We start from the raw sequence: 24,020 nt of genomic DNA on the forward strand, positions 1-24,020 counted from the left end.
CCGGTGTTGTTGACCTAACAGCCAGACCTCCTTGCTATTCTGAATTGAATCTAATTGCTTTCAAAGACTTGTGTTTCACTTTGGGCATCAACACTCCTGTATTTTAGCACTTAACAAATAACTTTGTGCATTTCTGTTTGTGCTCCAAAATTTTTCTCCGAACTACATTCCACCACCAAAACTCCTGCCACAGCCTACTGCGCTTGCGCCGACTGCCTGGCAAAACTAATTCGGTGACGTGTCCTGAGCGTCTACACTCCGCCTCTTGTCCTGTTCATCTCGCAGAACGATTGGCGAAGACGGTAAGAAACCCCGCGTTGGGATTGGCGACTGTCCTAGATTTCGGTGTTGATTGGCTAATCATACGTCTCAATCAGAGCAAAGGCAATCTCCTCACGTCTGACGTCCTCTTACGTTTGCCAGTAAGACAGACATTCCCGGCTTTGATTGGTCAATATGGTCTGTCTGTCATGCCGAGGACGGCAGTATTATTGGTTACGTCTCCCTACCCCACGCACGCCGGCCTCACCTGGCGTCAGGTGGTGCTCCTCCCCCTGCGCGCACAACGATTGGGCGTAAATGGACGAGGAAGGGCGGGGATTGGCTAAAGGGGTTGTCAGTCAGCGGCTGCGGGTGGGGGAAGCTGGCGGCGACGGCGACGGCGACGGCGACGAGCGGAGGGCTGACGGAAAATTGGGGGTTGAGTTCGGCTGGCCAAGGAATCGGGGGCCCTGAGGCCATGTCCGTCTTGACCCGCAGGTCCCGACGGGCCGAGCCGGCGGCCCGGGACGCCGAGCGCTGGCGGGACGGGCTGGACGACGAGGAGAGGCAGCAGGTCGAGCAGCTGGAGGACGAGGAGGATCCGGGCGACTCCAAGGAGCTGCGGCTGACGCTCATGGAGGAAGTGCTGCTGCTCGGCATCAAGGACCGGGAGGTCAGGCCGCTGCTCACCGCGCTGGGTGGTGGGCGGGTGGAGGCGCTGGGCCTTCGTGGAAAATAGGGCCGTGGACTTCTGGATCTCCAGTAAGCCACTGGGTCTCCAGGTTAGGCCACTGGATTCCCGCGACGAGCCACTGGTGGAGGACCGGGTCCGCCTAGAGTTCAAGGAGCTGCCATAGTGGATCTCCAGGCAGACCCTGGAGCACTAGGCGGGTCACTGACATCTCCACGCAGAAGGTGGCAATATGCCACCAGATCTCAGTGGAGGTCAGGCCTGTTGGGCCTCTGGAAGTCCAGGTAGCCAACTTGGTTTCCATGGAGATCAGGGCCAGGGTTGCTCACTGGTTGTCCGTGGAAACTGGGATAGCTGTGGGTCTGTGATGGAGCACTGGTCTCCATGGGGTCAGGCCAGTGGGACACTAGATCTCCGTAGAGATCAGAGAAAGGCTGGCTGCTGAACGTCCATTTAGATCGGGGCAGTGGTCTGTTGGAGGTTGGGTTGGCGGGAGACTGGGTGCCCATGGAGACAGGATGATCAGGACAATGAGCCACTGGACCCTTTGGCGATCAGGTGAGTTGGACCACCAGATGTCCAGGTGGGCCACTAGGTATCAGTGGATATCAGGGCAAGGTTTGGCTGCTGGAGATCAGGGTATGGTCCACTGATCTCACTGGAAATTACTAATTTCTCATAGGGGAATACAGATAATTTTGATTCTGTTCCACTAGATCCCAGGGTGTACCATATAGGTTACTTGCTGGTGTGAACAGCTTTACTCTTGTCACAGCAGTCAGATTATTCAGTTGCTATTGGAGTGGCCCTTGGGCACTGGATCCTGTAGGGTATGGTCGTAAAATATCTGGAGCATGAGACGCAGGTATTGTGCATCACCTGAATGCACAGGATCATCCCTTTGTTGTTGGCTGGAGATGGCTGGGTGTATATGGTGGTGTGCTAATCTCTGTCTGTGAAGGGAATGGATATGTCTGGTCAAATCAGATTTATTTATTTATCAAACAACACACACAAAATGCTAGTGGAACACAGCAGGCCAGGCATCATCTATGAGGAGAAGCACTGTCGACCTTCGTCAGTACATTTATCACATGTACGTGGAAACATACAGTGAAAAGCATCATTTGTGTTAACAATCAAAGGCATACTGGTTAGTAGGTCAATTGGTTATAAATTGTTCTGTGATTAGGTTAGTAATGTTAAATATGTGGGTTGCTGCATGGTGCAGAGGGCTTTTGTATCTCTAAATTTAAAAAAAAATTTATATGATCTAAGGATGTGCTGGGGGTAGGCTGCAAATGTTGCCAACGTAGCATGCCCACAATGCTCGCAGAACAACACTAGCAGCAACAGAGCGACAGCAAAACAGGTCCCTTCCACTACTCGTGCACATAGTCAGTTCTCCAGCCCCAAGACAGGCTGCCTCCAGTCACATAGGTAGTTAGAAATACTGACCGTGTCAGCATCTGTAGGAAGGGGAACAATTATGGTTACAGGATCTGAGAACCTTTCTCAATACTGACTATTGCAGTTCCTCTTTATGTTTCAAAGTAATGGAGTTATTTTCTACCACCACTTGTCTTCTCTTCCACCATTGTCAGGATGCCCCCACCCCTTTAGATGATCTGCCCCTTGTCTCACCCCTGTGTTCCCCTCTCAGGGCAAAAATTCAGCCTCCATTCCTGTGCTGATAATATTTACGGTGGCATGGGGGTTAGTGAAATGCTTTTCAGTGCTAGCTGTAAGATTGGGGCTCAATTCTTGCCGATGTCAGTAAGGAGTTTGCACGTTCTGCCCAAAACCACGTGGGTGTCCTTGGGTGCTTAGCTTTCCTCCCTCATTCCAAAGACACCAGTTAGGATGAATCAGTTCCGGGCACGTTATGTTGGTTTTGGCCGCACCACTCTTCCAGGCCTGTACGCCGATGGCCGCACCGCTCTTCCAGGCCTGTATGCCGATGGCCGCACCGCTCTTCCAGGCCTGTACGCCGATGGCCGCACCGCTCTTCCAGGCCTGTATGCCGATGGCTGCACCACTCTTCCAGCCCTGTATGCCGTTGACCCCATTACTGTTCCTCCTCTCTGTCATCAGGTCTACCAATTTTCACCTGCGTAATCCCTACCTGAGCCTCCCACTGATGAAGCCCTCATCCATGACTTTGTTAATTCCACAGTACAATTTTCTGACCCTGTCCTATGTAAACACCAGCTCATACAAAGGCCTGGCTTGTTCCCTCTTCCTTTCCAGTCCCGGTGGTGGGGGTCTCAGCCCAGTACGTCGACTGTTTATTCCACTCCATAGATGCTGCTGAGTTCCTCCAGCATTTCTGTCTCTTGCTCTGGGTTTCCAGCATCTGAAGAATTTCTTGTTCTTCAAAAGATCTGCTGCCTGAGGTCCTAAGAATCAGAATCACGTTTATAGCAGCAGTACAGTGGAAACTAGTGCGAAAGGAGACCAGAATAGGCTGGTAGTGTTCATTGACTTTTCAGGTGGAGGGGAAGAAGCTCAAACTAATGTATTGAGTGTGTGCCTTCAGGCTCTTGTACCTCCTCCCTGATGTTAGTGATGAGAAGAGGGCCTGTCCTGGGTGGTGAGGGCCCTTGAGGCATCACTTTTTGAAGATGTCCTGGATGATGAGGAGGTTTGCGGTCATGGAAATCTAACACTTACAGAGTCCCATTCACGCAGCTAAGCAATTTCTAAAATCCTTAGACTGGTTTTCAGATTTCCTTCCTCCCTGCCTCTCCCCTGTCTTTGCATCCATAACCCATTCCTGCTCCGTGAATCTCCGATCCCTGCATTCCCTGAACTCTGGCCTCGGGCTCCCATCATTCCGCAGTGGGTGGTCAAACCTGCAGCTGTAGGGATCCCGAGCACTGGAGGTCCCACTCTAAACCTCAGAGCCTCTCCCTCTTCCTCAAAAACACCCCCGAGGTTCGGGTTGACCCTGGTGTTGCCAAAGTAAACTTGTTATCAAAGCACATACAGTATATGTCACTGTATGCTACCTTGAGATTTGTTGTCTTGCAGGCATTTACAGGAAAGTTTTTTAAAAAATGCAATAGAATTTAAGAAAAACTATATGCAAATGAAGATCAAAGAACCAGTGTGCAAAAGAATGCAAATTGTGCGATTGAGAACAAAATAATATGGAGAGCGTGAGTGGTAACAAGTCCTTGAAAGTGAGTCCATAGGTTGTGGAGTCAGTTACACCTGAGGTTGTGGGGTAATCGCTGTTCCTGAACGTGGTCCTGTGAGAAGAAAGCGCGGCCTGGATGATGTGGGGAACGGCAGGGAGGGCGTTGCCTGGGATGGACTACGCTGACACCATTGGACATACACTGGATTCAATGTGAAAGTTAGCTTCTTGCAGCAGCTGACAGTACATTACAGACATGATGACATAAACTTAATTAACATAAATTATACACAACTTGCATAATAAAACAGCAATATACATAACAATATGGAAAGGCCTGGATAAAGCAGACATGGTGAGGAGGTTTCTCTCTGTAGGGGAGTCTCGGATCTGAAAGCACAGCCTCAGAATAAAGGGGTGAATCTGTGAAATCCATTGCTGGAGATGGCTGCAAGAGGGCAAGTCACTCGCTGTATTGAAGCAGAGGCTGACAGGTTGAGGTTAGGTTGGGGGAGAAGGTGGCTGAGTGGATTAGAGAAGAAAATGGCAACTGTTGAATGGTGTAGCACACCCAACGGCCAACAGGTCTAATTTTGCTCATGTATTGATGGATCCCAAACTGCCTGCCCTATGTCATCGTTTTAGGCAATTGGCAAATTGTATTTGTCCTTTGAAATCCTTGTCCTCCAGCGACCAAGCTTCCCAGCACAGGGTTACAGGATAGTGTAGTGGTTTACAGTGCCAATAATGGAGGTTCAGTCCCTGCTGCTGTCTGTGAGGAGTTTGGAGTTGTACGTCCTCCCCATGATAGTGTGGGTTTCCTCCGGGTGCTCCGGATCCCTTCCACACCAAAAACGTACTGTTAGGGTCAGTGAGTTGTGGCATGCCATGTTGGCACCATAAGCACGTGGCAGCCCTCGTGGGCAGCCCTCGGACTGTGTGAGACATTGACATAAAATGACGCATGTCACTGTGTGTTTAGGACATGTGACAAGTCAAGCTACTCTTTATTTAACGGGATAAAAGCCCCAGAATCAGAATTAGGTTTAACATCACTGTCATATGTCATAACATTTGTTGTTTTGCAGATATAAGTAATAATTTTTAAAAAACTATAAATTATATACACTCAAACTCACACACACAGTGGTTTACAGTACAGGCAACCCAGGTTCAATTCCCGCCTCTGTTTGTAGGGAGTTTGTACGTTCTCCCTGTGACCATGTGGGTTTCCTCCGGGTGCTCCAGTTTCCTCCCATGGTCCAAAGGCGTACGTGTGGGTAGGTTAATTGGTCATTATAAATTGTCCTGTGATTAGGCCGGGGTTAAATCAGGGATCATTGGTGCCGCGGCTCAAAGGGTCAGAGGAGCCTTTTCCATGCCCCATACCAATAAATAAATAAAATTAAGTTGTGCAAAAAGAGATCAAAAACAAAACAAAATACTGGGGCAGTGTTCATGGGTTCATTGTCCATTCAGAAATCTGATGGCAGAGGAGAAGCTGTTCCTGAAACATTGAGTGTGTCTTCAGGCTCCTGTACCACCTCCTTGATGGTAGCAATGAGAAGAGTTTTGTCCATCTAAACAAAATTGCCATGATTAACATGATGTATATGTGATGCACTATCACTCCGAGACGTGAGGCGAGATATCGGCTTTTATTGACTGGAGGAAAGAACAAGCAGTAATTGACCACCATGCTACATCCTGGAGACTGAGGGCAGGGCTCAGGCCTCAATCGCCTTTATACCGGGGTCTGTGGGAGGAGCCACAGGAGCAGTCAGCAGGGGGGTGTGTCCAGACAGGTATATGTAGTTCACCACATTATGGGAGCTCACTGAGTAGAAGTTGGGCCACTGTGTTTCATACATGACACAGTAACTGTACTTAGTAATGGGGTTGATAAGGAAGGTCTGGAGGAAGCATTCCATGAGCTCCTTCCTCAGCCACGTTTAGGCCCAGTAAACATTTGCAGCTGTGACCACATGCCAGATCTTTGCCAATGCAAACTGTGTCTGCCTCTGTTCACATGGCAACCTTCTGGCCCTCTTCCAGTCCCATGCTCCAGCCAGAAAGAAACTCTTCACACCTACCAGGCACTCGAGATCCAAACAAGAAGTAGCCTTTTACAAGAGAATTGCTTTGTCTGGCTTTCAAGGCAGGCTGCAAATTTTTTTTAAAGATCTTTGCTGAGCAGATCCATAGACAGGGCCTGAGGTGCTGAAGTTTCTAACACTTTTGTTATTTATGGGTTTCCAGTGTCAGCAGTCGTTTCCTTTCAGTGTGGTGGCTTTTTCAGAGTGGTTGGCCACTGTTAAAGCATATCACCCCTCCCCGTATCCTCCACGCCCTGCTGCTGCTTAACTGACTTACAATGCAGTGTCCTGTTCTCTCCAGTAAGGGCTTCAGTCTAGCTTCATGGTGGCTCTGCAGTCCAATGTGTGGGTACTGGTACGGGTATTGGTATTGATTTGTTATTACCACACACGACCCATTCAGCCCATCAAGTCTCTTCTGCTGTTCGATCACAGTTGCTTTATTTTCCTTCTCATCCCTGCTACTGGTGGAGATGGGTCTGCCATGGGTACAGTTCTATCATTGCACCAGTGGGTACGGGTCTGTCACTGTATAACACCGGGGTGCAGTACCGGTGGGGACGGGTCTGTCACTGTATAACACCGGGGTACGGTACCGGTGGGGACGGGTCTGTCACTGTATAACACTGGGGTACGGTACCGGTGGGGACGGGTCTGTCACTGTGTAACACCGGAGTACAGTACCGGTGGGTACGGGTCTGTCACTGTATAACACCGGGGTACAGTACCGGTGGGGACGGGTCTGTCACTGTATAACACCGGGGTACGGTACCGGTGGGGACGGGTCTGTCACTGTATAACACGGGCACAGTACCGGTGGGGACGGGTCTGTCACTGTATAACACCGGGGTACAGTACCGGTGGGGACGGGTCTGTCACTGTATAACACTGGGGTACAGTACCGGTGGGGACGGGTCTATCACTGTATAACACTGGGGTACAGTACCGGTGGGGATGGGTCTGTCACTGTGTAACACCGGGGTACAGTACCGGTGGGGATGGGTCTGTCACTGTATAATACTGGGGTACAGTACCGGTGGGGATGGGTCTGTCACTGTATAACACTGGGGTACAGTACCGGTGGGGATGGGTCTGTCACTGTGTAACACCGGGGTACAGTACCGGTGGGGATGGGTCTGTCACTGTATAACACTGGGGTACGGTACCGGTGGGGACGGGTCTGTCACTGTATAACACTGGGGTACGGTACCGGTGGGGACGGTTCTGTCACTGTGTAACACTGGGGTATGGTACCGGTGGGGACGGGTCTGTCACTGTGTAACACCGGGGTACGGTACCGTTGGGGACGGTTCTGTCACTGTGTAACACCGGAGTACGGTACCGGTGGGGACTGGTCTGTCACTGTGTAACACCGGGGTACGGTACCGGTGTGGACGGTTCTGTCACTGTGTAACACCGGGGTACGGTACCGGTGGGGACGGTTCTGTCACTGTGTAACACCGGGGTACGGTACCGGTGGGGACGGGTCTGTCACTGTGTAACACCGGGGTACGGTACAGGTGGGGACGGGTCTGTCACTGTGTAACACTGGGGTACAGTACCGGTGGGGACGGGTCTGTCACTGTATAACACTGGGGTACGGTATCAGTGGGGACGGGTCTGTCACTGTATAACACTGGGGTACGGTACCAGTGGGGATGGGTCTGTCACTGTATAACACCGGGGTATGGTACCGGTGGGGACGGGTCTGTCACTGTGTAACACCGGGGTACAGTACCGGTGGGGACGGGTCTGTCACTGTATAACACCGGGGTACAGTACCGGTGGGGACGGGTCTGTCACTGTATAACACCGGGGTACGGTACCAGTGGGGATGGGTCTGTCACTGTATAACACCGGGGTACGGTACCGGTGGGGACGGGTCTGTCACTGTATAACACGGGTGTTTATAACCATCTTTGCCTTCACATTGGAGTTCTGTGAATCTCTTTTTAGAAGGTTCTGTTTGCTCAAGTTTAGTCAGGACAAAGCACTGATGTGTTTTTAGTTCCACCTGATGTATATTTCCTACTCCCACATTTTCAGAAGGGTGCTGGTCCATTATCTGACAGCACTTTCATCCTAATCTGTCACCCAGTAGTTTGGATAGCCTAACAGTTTGGCGTCTCACAAGACATGGGTCTAGAGTGCGAGGGGGATGTATATCTGGCGCCGGATCCCTGAGCATCTGGGATCAGGAGCACAGCTACGTTTGTGGCTGGGTACAGAATCCAGAACACTTCTATGTTTCCTGCTGCCTTTAAACTCACTCCTGTAACTGGAACGTTGAAGATTTTTAGGATTTACCTTTGTGTCAACAACCAATACGGCCTGAGGGTGGAGTGGGGGCAGCCCACTCGTGTCACCGTGCTTCTGGCACCAACTCAGCGTGCCCACAACTCACTCACCCTGACCCTGGCCCGCATGGCTTTGGAATGTGGGGGACACTGAAACCCACGCGGCGACAGGGAGAACGTACAGACAATGGCAGGAATCGAACTCTGGTCACTAGAACTGTAAAGTGTCGTACTAGTGGTTACGTTCACATGCCGCCCAAACATACAACTGCATAACTTGCAGTAACTAATTAGAAATGATGTTTATGTGTGTGAATAATATAATACTCCAGAAAATCTGCGACCGAAGGTGCTGGGTTATCGGAGTTTGTGAAGAGCTCGGTGTCCAGTTGCACCAACCTCAAATTCAAATTCAAGCTTATTGTCATCTGAGTGTATGTGTCCATAAACCATGTATCACACAAGCACATATCACAAAGTGTTTCCACAAATAAGTTTATAAATTATGATTCAAAATGCATGTAGTGCCCAGTGCAGGTAAACACACTGTCGTGGTGACGATCTCGGTGGTGGCAGGGTATTCCTTATTACTCTCAGCCTGGGGGAAGAAGCTGGCAGTCCTATTCCCAATGCCCCTGTGCTTCCTTCTCCGTGGTACGGGGATCCCCGACAATGCTGCCGGTAGATATCTCAGAGAGGAGGGGAGGAGACTCGGCAGTTTTTACTTTCTGCTGTAGGATCTTGCGATCCACACAGTGATACTGCCAGACAGGACAGTCTGCGTGCTGTTTCGGTAGAAAGTTTTTGTAATGGGGATAGGGAGTGTTGCATGCCTCACACCTTTGAACTTCATGTCAGCTCCAGTCTCTCAGCCCCTACAACCTGTTGAACCAGCCAAAGCTGGTTTGCCTAGTTTCACAAACATGAGAAAATCTGCAGATGCAGATCCAAAGATTGACTGGGTGCTCTTTTCCATAGATGCTGCCTGGCCTGCTGAGTTCCTTCGGAGCTCTGTATGTGTTGCTTGCCTGCAGTTCTGCCCGCTTCAATTGTGAATTACCGAGAGGCAGTCCACACCCTAGCCCGAAGAAAGAGCTGTCACAGTCTACATTGGTCCCCGCCCACATGCCAAGCTGGACAAACAGACGGCAACACCGTAAAGGAAATTTCTTAGTGAGCAATGCACAGAGAATGTTGAAGGAACTCAGCAGGAGAGGAGTACACAATCGATGTTTCCTGCTCTTTATGCACTCACTGCCTCTTTTCACTCAGCATCACCTTTCTCTGGTTCTCCTCCTTCCCTTTCTCCCATGGTCCACCACCCTCTCTTATAGATTTCCTCTTTAGCCCTTTGCCTCTTTCACCTTCTTTTACCCTCCTCCCCCTCCCACCCACCTGCCTTCTCCCTCAGCTGGTCTTGCCTATCACCTGCCATCTTGCAGTCCTTCCCTTCTTCCCCACCTTATTCTGGCTTCTACCCCCTTTCCAGTGCTAATGAAGGGTCTCGACCCAAGGTGTCAGCTGTTAATTCCCCTCCATGGATGCCGCCTGACCTGCTGTTCCTCCAGCATTTTGTGTGCGTTGCTCAAGATTTCCAGTGTTTTTAGGAATTGAGTTCCACAGTTTAGGAGTGTAGTTTAAAAACAGCTGACCTGTGAAGGAGGTTGTTTAAATTTACGAGACCAACAGAAGAAGCCAGGTCATTGGGTAAATTTAAGGTGGAGATGGATAGGCTCTTCATTAATCAGGGTGTGAACGTTATGGGGAGAAGGCAGAAGAATGGGTTTGAGAAGGAAATGGATCAGTCATGATGAAATGGCAAAGCAGCCTCTATGGGCTGAATGGCCTAATTCTCCAGCTGTGTCTTATGGACTAAGACCTGAGAGCTCAAGCCGGATTGTAAAACAAAAATGATTCTTTGATGCACTCTGGACCCAGACCATTAAGAGCTTTAAAAGGGACCAGTGAGACATTCTAATAGCAAGGTACCAGGATACCAGAGGATTTTCGTGTACAAGTCCAAGGTTTTCTGAAAGTGACAACATAGGTAGGAAGGCAGTGAAGAAGGTGTACAGGATATGTTCTTTCATTATAATATAAGAACAGGGAAGTTACATTACATTGGTCAAGGCAGAGTTGGGGTACTGTGGCCGGAATCCAAAACACTGTAAAGGCAGAAAGCTCGCACAACAGCTAAGCATGTGGACAAACACTTGAACTGCAAAGTGCTGGTCAGTACTGATTGTACTCAATAATCAGCATAGGTACGGTGAGCCGAAAGGACTGGCTTATCTACTCTCTGTCTATATGCCTCTTTATTTAGTGGAGCTGAAAGCTTTTAGTTGAGCCATTTCAACTAATTTGACCGGATGAGTTCTGAGAGGCTGCAGAGAAGATTAGATTAGCTTCATTTGTCATGTATGCTGAAACGTCATTTTGCGTCGACAGCTTACACGGTGCTGAGGGCAGCCCGCAAGTACAGCCAGGCTTCCAGCGTTGGCATAGCTTGCCCAGAAAGTTATGTTTTGGGAATGTAGGAGGTAACCCACAGACTCCTTACAGACAGCACCGGGAGCTGAACCCCGGTCGGTGATCACTGCTGCACAAAGCCCCAGGGAGGGCATTTTGGACTGAGATGAGGCTGTGAATATTTGGAGGCTCATTCCTTTGGCCGGTGGATTTCTGTGTGTGAATAAAAGGATGTGGAGATTCAATACCTTTGTTTGTATCTCAGGGAAGTGATTGTTTAAACGAGACCAACCCAAGCAGGGAGCCCACAAGCTGTTGTTTGTACTGTGGCTTATCTTACCAGATCTTTTGAGCAGGTGGCTCCCACACAAGCTGAGCATTTTGAGTGTTGCTAAGAGCAGACTTTTTCTAAATGTTTGCGTAAGGACTGCCTGCAGGAAGGTATGGTAAAGAGATCCTGAAGGTGTGGGCTGGTGTGATTATGATCCACGGGTATTAGGAAGTGGTCCATTTGGTTAATAGGTTCCTTTTCCCACATTCCCTGGGACATAGAGGTGCCCGTTCAGCCCACTGAGTGTCTGCTGGACCTCGTTCCCTCATTGTTTACCCCTATAACCCATTGTACCAACATTCCCCCAGATTGAGTCGCATTGATGAAGTTGTTAACAAGGCATATGGTGTATTTTCCTACGCTAGTCGATGGATTGAGTTGAAGAGCTGTGAAGTAATGTTGCAGCTCTATAAAACTCTAGTTAGACCATGCTTGGAGTATTGTGTTCACTTCTGGTTGCCTCATTAAAGGAAGGATGTAGAAGCTTTGGAGAGGGTGCAGAGGAAATTTACCAGGATGCTAAACACAGGGGATTCTTCAGTTGCTGGAAATACAGAGTAACACACACAAAATGCTGGAGGAACTCAGCAAGTCAGGGAGCATCGATGGAAATGATTAAACAGTTGACATTTTGGGCTGAGACCATTCTTCAGAACTCACCAGGATGCTGCCTGGATTAGAGAGTATGCCTTGTGAGGAAAGGTTGAGCAAACTAGAGCTTTTTTTCCTTTGGAGTGAAGGAGTGTGAGAGGTGAATTGATAGAGGTATACAAGGTGATCAGGGGCACAGATAGAGTGGACTGCCGGAGGCTTTTTCCCAGGGAGGAAATGGCTAATACAAGGGGCATAAGTTAGGGGGGGATATCAGAGGTAAGTTTTTACACAAAGTGGTGATGCATCGACCGCTCTCCCAGGGGTGATGGTACAGGAGATACATTGGGGATGTTTAAGAAACTCTTAGATAGGCACATGGAGGCGAGGAAAATGGAGGGCTATGTAGGAGGGAAGGGTTAGATTGGTCAGAGTAGGCTAAAGGGTCAGCACAACACTGTGGGCCGAAGGGTCTGTACTGGGGTGGTGCTTGGAGGTAACCTACTGCCAATTGACCCACTAATCCCCACTTCTTTGGTATGTGAGAGGGAACAGGAACAGAGTGGGGCGAACTGTTAAAGTGACAGGAACATGGAAATCAAATGCATACAACACACACAGGCTTAAACCTGCAGTCACTGAAGATGCGAGACAGCTGCAACGTTGTAATCATCTACCTCCTTGTCCTCAAAACCTGTACCACTCCCTTTTTAACCTTTGCTCATTATTGTTCCTACGCTGGGTTTCAGCACACCTTATTGTCTGTCCTTTGTCCCTGCACTCGCTCCTGGCTCGGAGATATAGCTGCTTTTCTCTAAAGCCCAGGGTAACCCTGGCGTACCAGGTTGCACTCCAGCGACACGGTATTGTAGCAGTCAGCTACTGGGGTTCAATTCCTGTCACTGCATGTTCTCCCCATGACCGTGTGGGTTCCCTCTGGGTGCTCCGCTTCCCTCCCACACTCGGAATGGTATCGGTCAGGATTACTAAGTTGTGGGCATTTTGCATTGGTGCCGCTGGAAACGTGGTGACATTTGCAGGCATCCCCAGGGCATCTTGGTCGCTAACACAAACAACACGTTTCTCTGTACACTTGACAAATAAAGCTAATCTTTCGATCTTTAGTCTTGACTTGCTTGCCAGATCCAGGGAAATATACAACTGCTTCTCCCCCCACCCCACCCCAGGGGATTTATATAACCCCTTCTGTTCGCTCATGTTTGTAAACGGGGCTGCTAATGGGTTTAGCATTGTTAAAAAACTCGTCCATCCATCTTAACGTAACCCTGTATTGCAGCTGGCCAGCTCCTCACTCCCCACCGTACCTCCCACCCTATTGCTGCTCAGCTCCACAGCCCCTGTGGTAGAAGACTGAAACTCGTCATCAGAGTTATGAAATAATGGAAGGCGGATGTAGAGAGGGTTCATATCACCTGTGATCTAATTCAATGACAGAACAGGCTAGACAAGCTTTGAGGCTCCTGCAGGTGTAAATTCCCTAACTCTCTGTGTCTTTCTTTCTCTCTCTCTCTCTCTCTCTCTCTCTCTCTCTCTCTCTCTTGTACACTCCCCATCTTTCTCTTTAACTTTGTCTTCTCCCCCTCCCACCCTCTGCCCCTTCCCACCCTCTCACTCCCTCCCACCCTTCCAGCCCATCTCCACTCCCCCTCTCCCCTCCCCTCCCCTCTCTCTCTCTCTCTCTCTCTCTCACTCACACTCACACACTCACACACTCACACACTCACACTCTCACACTCTCACACTCTCACACTCTCACACTCTCACACTCACTCTCCCTGTCTCTGTGATGTGAGTGCACTGACGTCCTCTGCCTGCTCTCTCCCTCAGGGGTACACCTCGTTCTGGAATGACTGCATCTCTGCCGGCCTGCGCGGCTGCATCCTGGTGGAGCTGGCGTTGAGGGGGCGCATACAGCTGGAGCCTGTCACCATGCGCCGCAAGAGCCTGTTGAATCGCAAGGTAAGCGGTGGGACTGGGGCAGGGCAGAGCAAGGGAAGCAGCAGTCGCAGAAACCACTGGCAGCCCCTTCAGGGTGGAAGCGTCTCTGTTGCCTTTGTGCATTCTATCTGTAAAGTGCATCGCAGTGGTTTCGAAGGTGTATGGAGTGCTGGCTCTCATTAGCCAGGGGATTCAGTCCGAGTGGCCACAATGTTGCAGCTCTATAAAACTCTGGTTAGACCACACTTGGGACTATTGTGTTCCGTTCTGATTGCCTCACTGTAGGATGGATGTGGGAACTCCACAGAGGATGCAGGAAGGATTTACCTGAATTAGAGAACAGGTCAAACGTGGAAATGTTGAACGATCTAGGACATTGGGGCAAAAGAGAATAGAGGTGACTGGATATAGGTGTATAAGATGAGGCAGAGGTTGAATGGACAGCCAGTGCCTTTTCCTAGGGTGGCAAATGCTAATACTAGATGTTATCCTTCTAAGGTGTGTGGAAAGTCAGAGGTAGGGTGTTTTTGTTCTGCACTTTACTCAAAGCTAATCCCCTCCTCTTATTTTCCCACCCCCCTCCCTTTTTGTTGCAGGTCCTCTTCAAGTCCGATGCCCCAACTGGCGATGTCCTCTTGGACGAAGCCTTGAGACACATCAAGGCCACTGAACCCGCTGAGACAGTGCAGAGCTGGATCGAGCTGCTCACAGGTATTCGTCCTGCCCACAGGCTTCGGATTGGCAGCTACGCTGGGAGTGGGCGAGGGGGTAGATCGGGGCCTCTGGTGATCAGTCCTGCTGCCCTCTGATCCCAGGATCAACTGCATTCCCTCCTGTACGAGAGTAGACCTTCGTTCACTGTCTGCCAAACGAGGGATCTAGTGAAATGAGGCAGCAGTCTTATCCTCTGCCCATCCCATGTTTTCATCACCCCTCTTTCTCTCTTCGACCTCAGACTCCCAGTTTGGACGTCTATAAGACCTGGAAGCGGAATCAGGTCTTTCAGTCCCTCTGGCGCTCTGCCGTTCAACCACGGCTGATTTACTTCCCTTCTCCACGTAACATTTGACTTTTTGACCAATCTGGTACTGGAACATCTGAAGGTTCAAAGGTCATATTTAATGTCAGAGAAATGTATACAATATACATCCTGAAATGTTTTTTCTTCGCAAACATCCATGAAAACAGAGGAGTGCCCCAAAGAATAAATGACAGTTAAATGTGAGAGCCCCGAAGTCCCCCACAGCTCCCCTCCCTCCCACACGTAAGCGGCGAGCAACGGCCTCCCCCTTCCCCCCACCAGCAAAACAAAGTACACATCGGTACAATCACTGAGCCCAAGTGTGTGCTAAGCAATAGCAAAGATACAGATCAAAGTTACCCCAAAAACTTTGCATTTCATCCGAAATTTGACAAACCACAGGTTTGCTCTTTCCCTGGCAAGGGAGAGGGAGGTGTCCCTCATTTTCACAGCGAGCGGGAGAAATAACAACAACCCACTGGTTTACGATGTTAAAAGTCGGTATCAATGCTGTTTTTGAGCTCTGCTTCCGAAGATCACAAAGACCTCGGGTCTTCGGGCCCACAGCGAAAGATTTTCTGGCCTTCCTGATGACACATGAGTCTCCTGCTGTGACCACCCGTCTTCAGAGCCCCGAGATCTTAGGCTTCTGAATACGATAGGAACTCTCAGGCCAAACCCTTGGCATGTTGAATAGCGGCCAGTCGTGGAACCCCGAGAACGGGTCCCATTCTCGCAAAGAACCGAAGCCCGTGTGTAACTCCAGGTCAGGGACTTCAAAGGAACCCTGAAAGGGAAAAAATAAAGATATTAAAGATGGAAGTAGAGCTGTTTCCAAAGATGCAAGCAAAGGAGTTGCCATTAGGCACCCTCATCCCTCCTGAGCTCCACCCCCAAGATTTCCTAACAAATTTCATTCCTCCCCCCCAACACACCTTCATTACTACAAGCCCCAGCCACACTCTGTTCCCTGACCAGCTCAGCAGACTGGATGCCCCATACCTGAGCCTCCACCTTGCAGGAAGTACCTTTCATGGAGTCATGGTGGCCCATCGGCCCACGGAGTTCTGACAGACAACAGCCCCCACACTTGAGGACTGAGTTATCAGGAAACGTTGATTAGAACATAGAACGATACAGCACGCTACAGGCTCACAGTGTCGTGCGGAACTTTTCACCTCCCGGGTCAGTGTCACCCTTCCATCCTACATAGCTGTCCATTTTAACTACTTCCATCTTAAATGCCCTTAATTTGCCTCTACCACCACCCCTGCCAGAGCATTCCATGTCACCCACCACTCTCCATGTTAAAATAACTGCTACCCCGACACTGCCCCCTATATTTTCCTCCAATCATATTAAAATTATGTCCCTTTTATATTATCCATATAAAGACAGTGGTTGTCTGTTCTATCTGTTTATGTTATCATCTTGTGTGTCTCTATCTGGTCACCTCTCATCCTCCTTCACTCCAAAGAGAAAAGCCCGAGCTCACTCCACCTATCCACATTATTCTCTAATTTAGGCAGCACCCTCTCTAAAGCTTCCATATCATTCCTATAATGAGGTAACCATCTCTGAACACAATAGTCCAGGTGTGGTCTAACCAGAGTTTTATAAGGCTCCAACATTACCTCGTGGCTCTTCAACACAATACCCCAACTAGTGAAGGTCAGCACACAACACGACTTAGAGTCGTAGGACACTGCAGCACAGAAGCAGGTACTTTGGCTCACCTAGCCTGGCCGAACTAATAATCTGCCTATTGTCCCATTGACGTGGACCATGGCCCTCCTATCTATGTACCTGTCCAAATTTTTCATAAATGTTGAGGCCACACATCATACACCTTCGTAACCACCCTGTTAACTTGTTTGGCAACTTTGAGCAGTCAGTGGTTTTGGACCCAAGAATCCCTCCATTAATCATGTATTCTGCCACTGCTCTACCTTGATCAGATCTTGTGATTACAGTCACAAGAACGCAGTGAGGAGGAGATGTGTAATCTCCTAACAACACGCAAGGCTGGAGAGAAGTTCGACGACTGGATTTGAATGCTTTGAGGTGCTCGCGGTCAGCCATAGATGTTGAGTCCCAGCTGTCTGTGTGATACGCAAGCCAGGGCAGTACGATGTGGAGAGCGAGCTGTTGCCCACGTAGCAGGCTGCCCTTCTCCACACAGCTGATGAACCCAGAGGAACGGCAGAGACCAGTACAGTTCGGCACCAGTGGCGTCGCAGGAGTTGCCGGTCAGCGTTGAACTCGACATGGGCCCGCTATAGGAACCCCAGCTCTGGATTTTTTCTCAGGGTTTACTCCTGAAGCCTGGCAGCCGGGGTTTGAGAGTTTTCCGTCTGGATGAGCTGCCAACCACAGCTGCCTGAAGCGACTAGAAACATTGAAAACCTACAGCACAATACAGGCCCTTCCGCCCACAAATCTGTGCTGAACATGTCCCTACCTAGGCTTACCCATAGCCCTCTATTTTTCTAAGCTCCATGTATTCATCCAGAAGTCTCTTAAAAGACCCTATTGTATCTGCCTCCACCACCGCCGCTGGCTGCCCATTCCACGCACTCACCACTCTCTGCGTTTTAAAAAAAAAAAAAAAAAACCTACCCCTGACATCTCCTCTGTACCCACTTCCATGCACCTTAAAACTATGCCCTCTCGTGCTAGCCATTTCAGCCCTGGGAAAAGGCCACTGACTATCCACATGATCAATGCCTCTCATCATCTTTCACACCTCTATCAGGTCACCTCTCATCCTCCGTCGCTCCAAGGAGAAAAGGCCAAGTTCACTATTCTCATAAGGCATGCTCCCTAATCCAGGCAACATCCTTGTAAATCTCCTCTGCACCCTTTCTATGGCTTCCACATCCTTTCCCGTAGTGAGGCAACCAGAATTCAGCACAGTACTCCAAGTGGGGTCTGACCAGGGTCCTGTATAGCTGCAACATTACCTCTTGGCTCTTAAACTCAATCCCTCGATTGATGAAGGCCAATACACTGTATGCCTGCTTAACCACAGAGTCAACCTGCATAGCAGCTTTGAGCGTCCTATGGACTCGGACCCCAAGATCCCTCTGATCTTCCACATCGCTAAGTCTTACCATTAATGTTATATTCTGCCATCATATTTGACCTACCAAAATGAACCACTTCACACTTATCTGGGTTGAACTCCATCTGCCACTTCTCAGCCCAGTTTTACATCCTATCAATGTCCCTCTGTAACCTCCGACAGCCCTCCACAGTATCCACAACGCCCCCAACCTTTGTGTCATCAGCAAATTTACTAACCCATCCCTCCATTTCCTCATCCAGATCATTTATAAAAATCATGAACAGTAGGGGTCCCAGAACAGATCCCTGAGGCACTCCACTGGTCACCGGCCTCCATGCAGAATATGACTCGTCTACAACCACTCTTTGTCTTCTGTGGGCAAGCCAGTTATGGATCCACAAAGCAATGTCCCCTTGGATCCCATGCCTCCTTACTTTCTCAATAAGCCTTGCATGGGGTACCTTATCAAATGCCTTGCTAAAATCCATATACACTTTTACAGCTGTACTTTTATGCTTAGTCACATCCTCAAAAAATTTAATCGGGCTCATAAGGCACGATGTGCCTTTGACAAAGCCATGCTGACTATTCCTAATCATATTATGGCTCTACAACTGTTCATAAATGTTCACATACTTGTAGAATGCCTTGGGGTTTTCCTTAATCCTGTCTGCCAAGGCCTTCTCGTGGCCCCTTCTGGCTCTCCTAATTTCATTCTTAAACTCCTTCCTGCTAGCCTTATAATCTTCTAAATTCATATCATTACCTTATTTTTTTGAACCTTTTGTAAGTTGTTCTTTTCTTCTTGACTAGATTTACAACAGCCTTTGTACACCACGGTTCCTGTACCCTACCATCCTTTCCGTGTCTCATTAGAACATACCTACACAGAACCCCACGCTCAATGTTCAATCCCCTGAACATTTGCCACATATCTTTGGTATGTTTCCTTGAGAACATCTGTTTCCAATTTATGCTTCCAAGTTCCTGCCTGATAGCCTCATTGTTCCCCTTACTCCAATTAAACGCTTCCCTAACTTGTCTGTTCCTATCCCTCTCCAGTGCTATGGTAAAGGAGATAGAATTGTGATCACTATTTCCAAAATGCTCTCCCACTGAGAGATCTGACACCTGACCAGGTTCATTTCCCAACACCAGATCAAGTACAGCCGCTCCTCTCGTAGGCTTATCTACGTACTGTGTCAAGAAACCTTCCTGAACACACCCAACAAACTCCACCCCATCTAAACCCCTCACTCTAGGGAGATGCCAATCAATATTTGGGAAATTGAAATCACCCACCACGACAACCCTGTTATTATTACTCCTTTCCAGAATCTGTCTCCCTATCTGCTCCTCGATGTCCCTGTTACTATTGGGTGGTCTATAAAAAAACACCCAGTAGAGTTATTGACCCCTTCCTATTCCTAACTTCCACCCACAGAGACTCCGTAGACAATACCTCCATGACTTCCTCCTTTTCTGCAGCTGTGACACTATCTCTGATCAGCAGTGCCACGTCCCCACCTCTTGCCTCCCTCCCTATCCTTTCTGAAACATCTAAAGCCTGGCAGTTGAAGTAGCCATTCCTGTCCCTGCACCATCAAAGTTTAAGGTGCCAGTAACCCGCATTTGTCCCTTCTCCTCTCAGTAGAAGCAGTTCAGCTGGGCTTAGTTGCCAAGCCACACGTGAAGTTCAGGACGTGGACTTGGTTGTCAGGGGCTATCTGAGACAGATGCCATTGTGAGCATTTAATAGGTAGTGGGAGCTTATCCCCTCTACCTTGCTCAGCTACAATAACCTACAGGAACCTTGGAAGGGTTCAGAGTAAATGTCATAACTGATTGCAGCACAAGGTTGACATCTGGAAGGCAGACAATTTGTGATTAACTTGGGCTTCAGGAAGCAACTGTGTAAATAGTTGATTAAAACGAGAGTTGCAAGCTAATGCAGAACCGCAGTATGGGACTGACTGGATTGTTAAACGCTGGACACAGGGAACGTATTTCCTCTGGCTGACCAGCTGGGCTCACATCTCAGAACAAGTGATGAGATTTCTTCACCGGAGCCTTTGGAACTCTGCAGCCCGGAGAGCTGCTCACACATTGAGATTGGAGAGTAATAAATGCCTGGATGTTACGGGTCAGGGTTAACTGGGATGACAGTGCTAAGGTACATCAGCTGCCTACTCAATGAAGTGGGATGAGTGCTACAACTGCCCAGTTACACTCCCAAGCCACCCTACTTAAACAGCAATTAAATACATAACTAAACAAATCCCTTCTGCCTACACAATGTCCATATCCCTCCATTGTCCGTCTAAGAGCTTCTTAAACACATCTATTGTACCTACCTCCACCACCACCCCTGCAGTGCAGGCACCCCCTCTCACACTGCCCTCTGGTATTAGACATGTTAACCCTAGGGAGAAAGATACAAGCTGCCTACTCTTGTAACCTTATGAACCTCTTACTTCATCCAGTTGCTCCAAATTTTGGCACCTGTAGTCTCTTTTGTCTGCCACCAAATCCCATCCTTGATTATAGGAAGGATGTGGAAGCTTTAGAGAGGTTGTAGAGATTTACCAGGACACTGCCTGGATTAGAGAGCATGTCTTGCGAGAATAGGATGAGAGAGCTCGGGCTTCTCTCTTTGGACTGAAGAGGTTATTTGATAGAGGTGTACAAGATGGTAGAGTGGACAGCCAGCACATTTTTTCCAGGGTGACACATCCTGTTAGGCTGAATGGAGGGAAGTTTCAGGGGGATGTCAGACATTTTTTTTACACAGAGTGCTAAGTGCCTGGCAGGCCTTGCTGGGGCAGTGCAAAGGCTGATACATTAGGGACATTTCAGAGACTGTGGTTTAAATGTAACTTCTAAGAGAAGTTTGGACAAGTACTTGGGCAGGAGTGGTGTGGAGTGCTCCGGTGCCAATATGGGTTGATAGGCTAGGCAGAATTACAGTTCTGCATGGGCTAGATGGGCTTAAGGGCCTGTTTGTAGTACTCAGTGACTCTTGGGGACGTGGAGGGTTATGACCTGTGCAAGAGAGAAGGGCAGAGAAATGGTGAGTAGTTTATAGTTTAGTAAGAGGTGGGAAGTTCAAGGGGGATATTAGAGGAGGGTTTTTTACTCAGAGAGTGGTTGGTGCGTGGAATGCACTGCCTGAGTCTGTGGTGGAGGCAGATACACTAGTGAAATTTAAGAGTCTACTAGACAGGTATATGGAGGAATTTAAGGTGGGATAATATAAGGGAGGCAGGGTTTAAGGGTTGGCACAACATTATGGGCTGAAGGGCCTGTACTGTGCTGTACTATTCTATGTTCTATATCATGTTGTGCTGTATGTTCTAATTCTATTGCCCTTTTTTTTTAACCCTTTGTCCCTCCTGATCCATTTGTTTCTGCCCTGGGCACCAGGCGAGACATGGAACCCCCTCAAGCTGAACTACCAGATCCGCAATGTGCGTGAGCGCTTGGCCAAAAGCCTGGTGGAGAAGGGGGTGCTGACCACCGAGAAGCAGAACTTCCTGCTCTTCGACATGACCACCCACCCGGTGACCAACGACACGCTGAAGCAGCGCCTCATCAAGAAGCTGCAGGACGCTTTCCTAGACAAGTGGGTGAAGGAGCCCCAGCGCATGGAGAAGCGGCTGCTGGCCCTCATCCTGCTGGCCCACAACTCGGACGTTTTGGAGAACGCCTTCGTGCCGCTGCAGGACGAGCAGTACGACCTGGCCACCAGCCGGTCACGGGAGCTGCTGGAGCTCAACCCGGACGTGGAGTGCACCAAGTCGAGCAGTGGCGAGATGATCTGGGCTGTAATGGCAGCCTTTACCAAGTAATGCCCAGATCCTTATTTCCATTTGAACAATGAAAACTCTGGTTGAGGGAACAATCTAATGGTATGGTGTTTCTCTTCACTCCCCCCCCCCCCCCTTAAACCGTCCCATCGCTTCCCCTCCCGTGTGCACCCTGCCTCAGTAAGAGTGTGCCTCTGTGTGCAATAGGGTGCTGGTAGCTCTTGGGAACAGGACAGGATGTGACTGGATACCTTGGCTGGATTTATTCTGTCTTGCAGTCTCATCTGCCCCCATCCCCAATCCTTTTTAGGCTACCCGATCACCCAAGATGTGGGGAGGGGGTTGGTGGAAGGATCCAAGGAAGCAAGAGGCTTGGATTGGATTGGTGGTGGTCAAGGAGTGCCACCATGTTGGGTAGGTGCAGTGGATTATTCTGGCCTCTGGGTGGCGCTGCTGCTTACTCAGCTCCTTGCTGCCACCTCTTGGTGATAGTAAGGGACCACCTATTTTGTGAAGGAGAGGAGGTCTAATCTATTTCCCTATGATCAGTGAGCTGCATTTTTATTTTAGGTCCCATTTCCCTCACGGCACCCCTCCCTCCACCTCCCAATGAACTCCCAACATGGCCCCAGACCTTGTTTTCTTCCGAGTGTTCCCACCATGATTCCTCTGTTCTTGATGTGAGTCAAGATGGCCTGTGCCCCAATCGTTACTCTGTTCTACCCCAGGGGTCAGTGGTTATTAATACAGCATCCTCTCTTGGGGAGCTAACACACAAACCTGACCAACAGTGGGGGAGTGGGTTGAGGTGGGATGTTTCGGAGTGGGTGGGTGACCGCACCTGCACTCTCCCCTCTTGCCCCCCTTCCCCACTTCCACTGTGAAAAGTCATGAGGGCCGTGATGGTGGCCTTTACCAAATAACACACACGCAAGATCCTTCCACCTTGTATCTTCCCGAGTTCCCCACCATTAAATGCCTTCTCTGTGTGCCATATCCGTCAGCCCAGTGACAGAAAAGCAGTGTGCTACAGGCCTCCATTCCCAGTGTCAGGTCTGCACTGTTAAGATACTGTTGGGCGTTGTCCCTGACTCCAGGTAAAGGTGCTGCCTTGATTCTGGGGATTAATATAACTCCTTTATCTAATTTTTGTTGAAAGAGAGCGTACTGTTCCACAGGTGATGAGTCGTGTTCTAAATTATGCCCACGATCCACGTGAATTAATTCTTTCTATTTGCCAATTGAAGCATCTTAACTAACTGATGGTGACACTGGAGATCTTGGGAACGGGATGGGGTGTGACCTGACACCCTGCTGAATATATGCCCCCTCCCACCTCACAAACCCACTCACCCCCCCCCCCACTCAACCTTTTCAAGGTAGTGTGGGGGGAAAGTAGTGGAGTGGGGGAAGGATCTGAGGGATCGAGAGGCTTGGACTGGATGGGTGGTGGCCAAGGAGTGCTGCCGTGTTGGGCCGGGTCGCCACAGTGGTTTATTTCGGCTTCGGTGGTGCTCATAAGACAATGTTCGCCCAGCGTATTAGCACCACCCCTCAGTAGCAGTCCATCATTACAGGCTCCTCTTCTGCCAGGGCTGATTTCTTCCCTCTTCCATACACGTCCTCCTAGGTGGGTCACTCCCTCTCCCACCTCCATATAGGCGACAGGCATGGAGAACCAGCTATGTTCCCTAGCCACAGTTCAAGGTGAAAGGCTGGTGAAGATCGGTTCCAAACAGCAACAAAGGAATTCTCCCCAGCATGTGCTGGTCAGTCAGGAGAGGAGTTCCTATCACCTTGCTTCTCAGAGCTTGGGCCACTCCCAATTGTGCCCCTAAGCAGGGAGTGGGAAGGGTAATTAAATTCAACTCTTGAGTCTTTTGAGGCCCAGCCCAGTCCACTGTCCATGAGCCTCTTAAATGTGACATCGGTAATCTGTTAGGCCAGTGATTCAGTTGAATATCTTTATTTTCAGCTCTATGTAATCAATGAAACTGTAAAATAAATTTAAAACTAGTTTAACAAAAAAAAACAGGGACTGTTGGATCATTGGGAAGCTTTTTGTTGGACTGTCTTGGAGACTCACAGCATAGAAGCATGCTCTTCAGTCAATGAGACTGTGCTATCAACCACCCGTCTTCACCAATCTGACATTACTGTCATTTAATTCTTCCCAAGCTCCCATTAACTCCCCCACTGATTCCAGCATTCCCCAACGTACAGCGGCTAGTTAACTCAGCGACCCCATGTGTTGTTGAGGTGTGGGAAGGAGGCCACAGGGAGAGTATG

General features: G+C 49.3%; 1 protein-coding gene across 1 annotated transcript; it reads left to right on the forward strand.

Moving 5' to 3' along the window:
* The first annotated feature begins 654 nt into the window (after nucleotides 1-654).
* On the forward strand, nucleotides 655-23,763 carry LOC140735779 (Golgi phosphoprotein 3-like). The gene is made up of 4 exons (XM_073061257.1): nucleotides 655-934; nucleotides 13,727-13,858; nucleotides 14,434-14,548; nucleotides 21,349-23,763. The coding sequence occupies exons 1-4, from the start codon at nucleotides 740-742 to the stop codon at nucleotides 21,771-21,773; spliced, it is 867 nt and encodes a 288-aa protein (XP_072917358.1). The 5' UTR covers nucleotides 655-739; the 3' UTR covers nucleotides 21,774-23,763.
* Nucleotides 23,764-24,020: the final 257 nt, after the last annotated feature.

Source organism: Hemitrygon akajei, chromosome 11 (genome assembly GCF_048418815.1).
Source record: "Hemitrygon akajei chromosome 11, sHemAka1.3, whole genome shotgun sequence".
NCBI lineage: Eukaryota > Metazoa > Chordata > Chondrichthyes > Myliobatiformes > Dasyatidae > Hemitrygon > Hemitrygon akajei.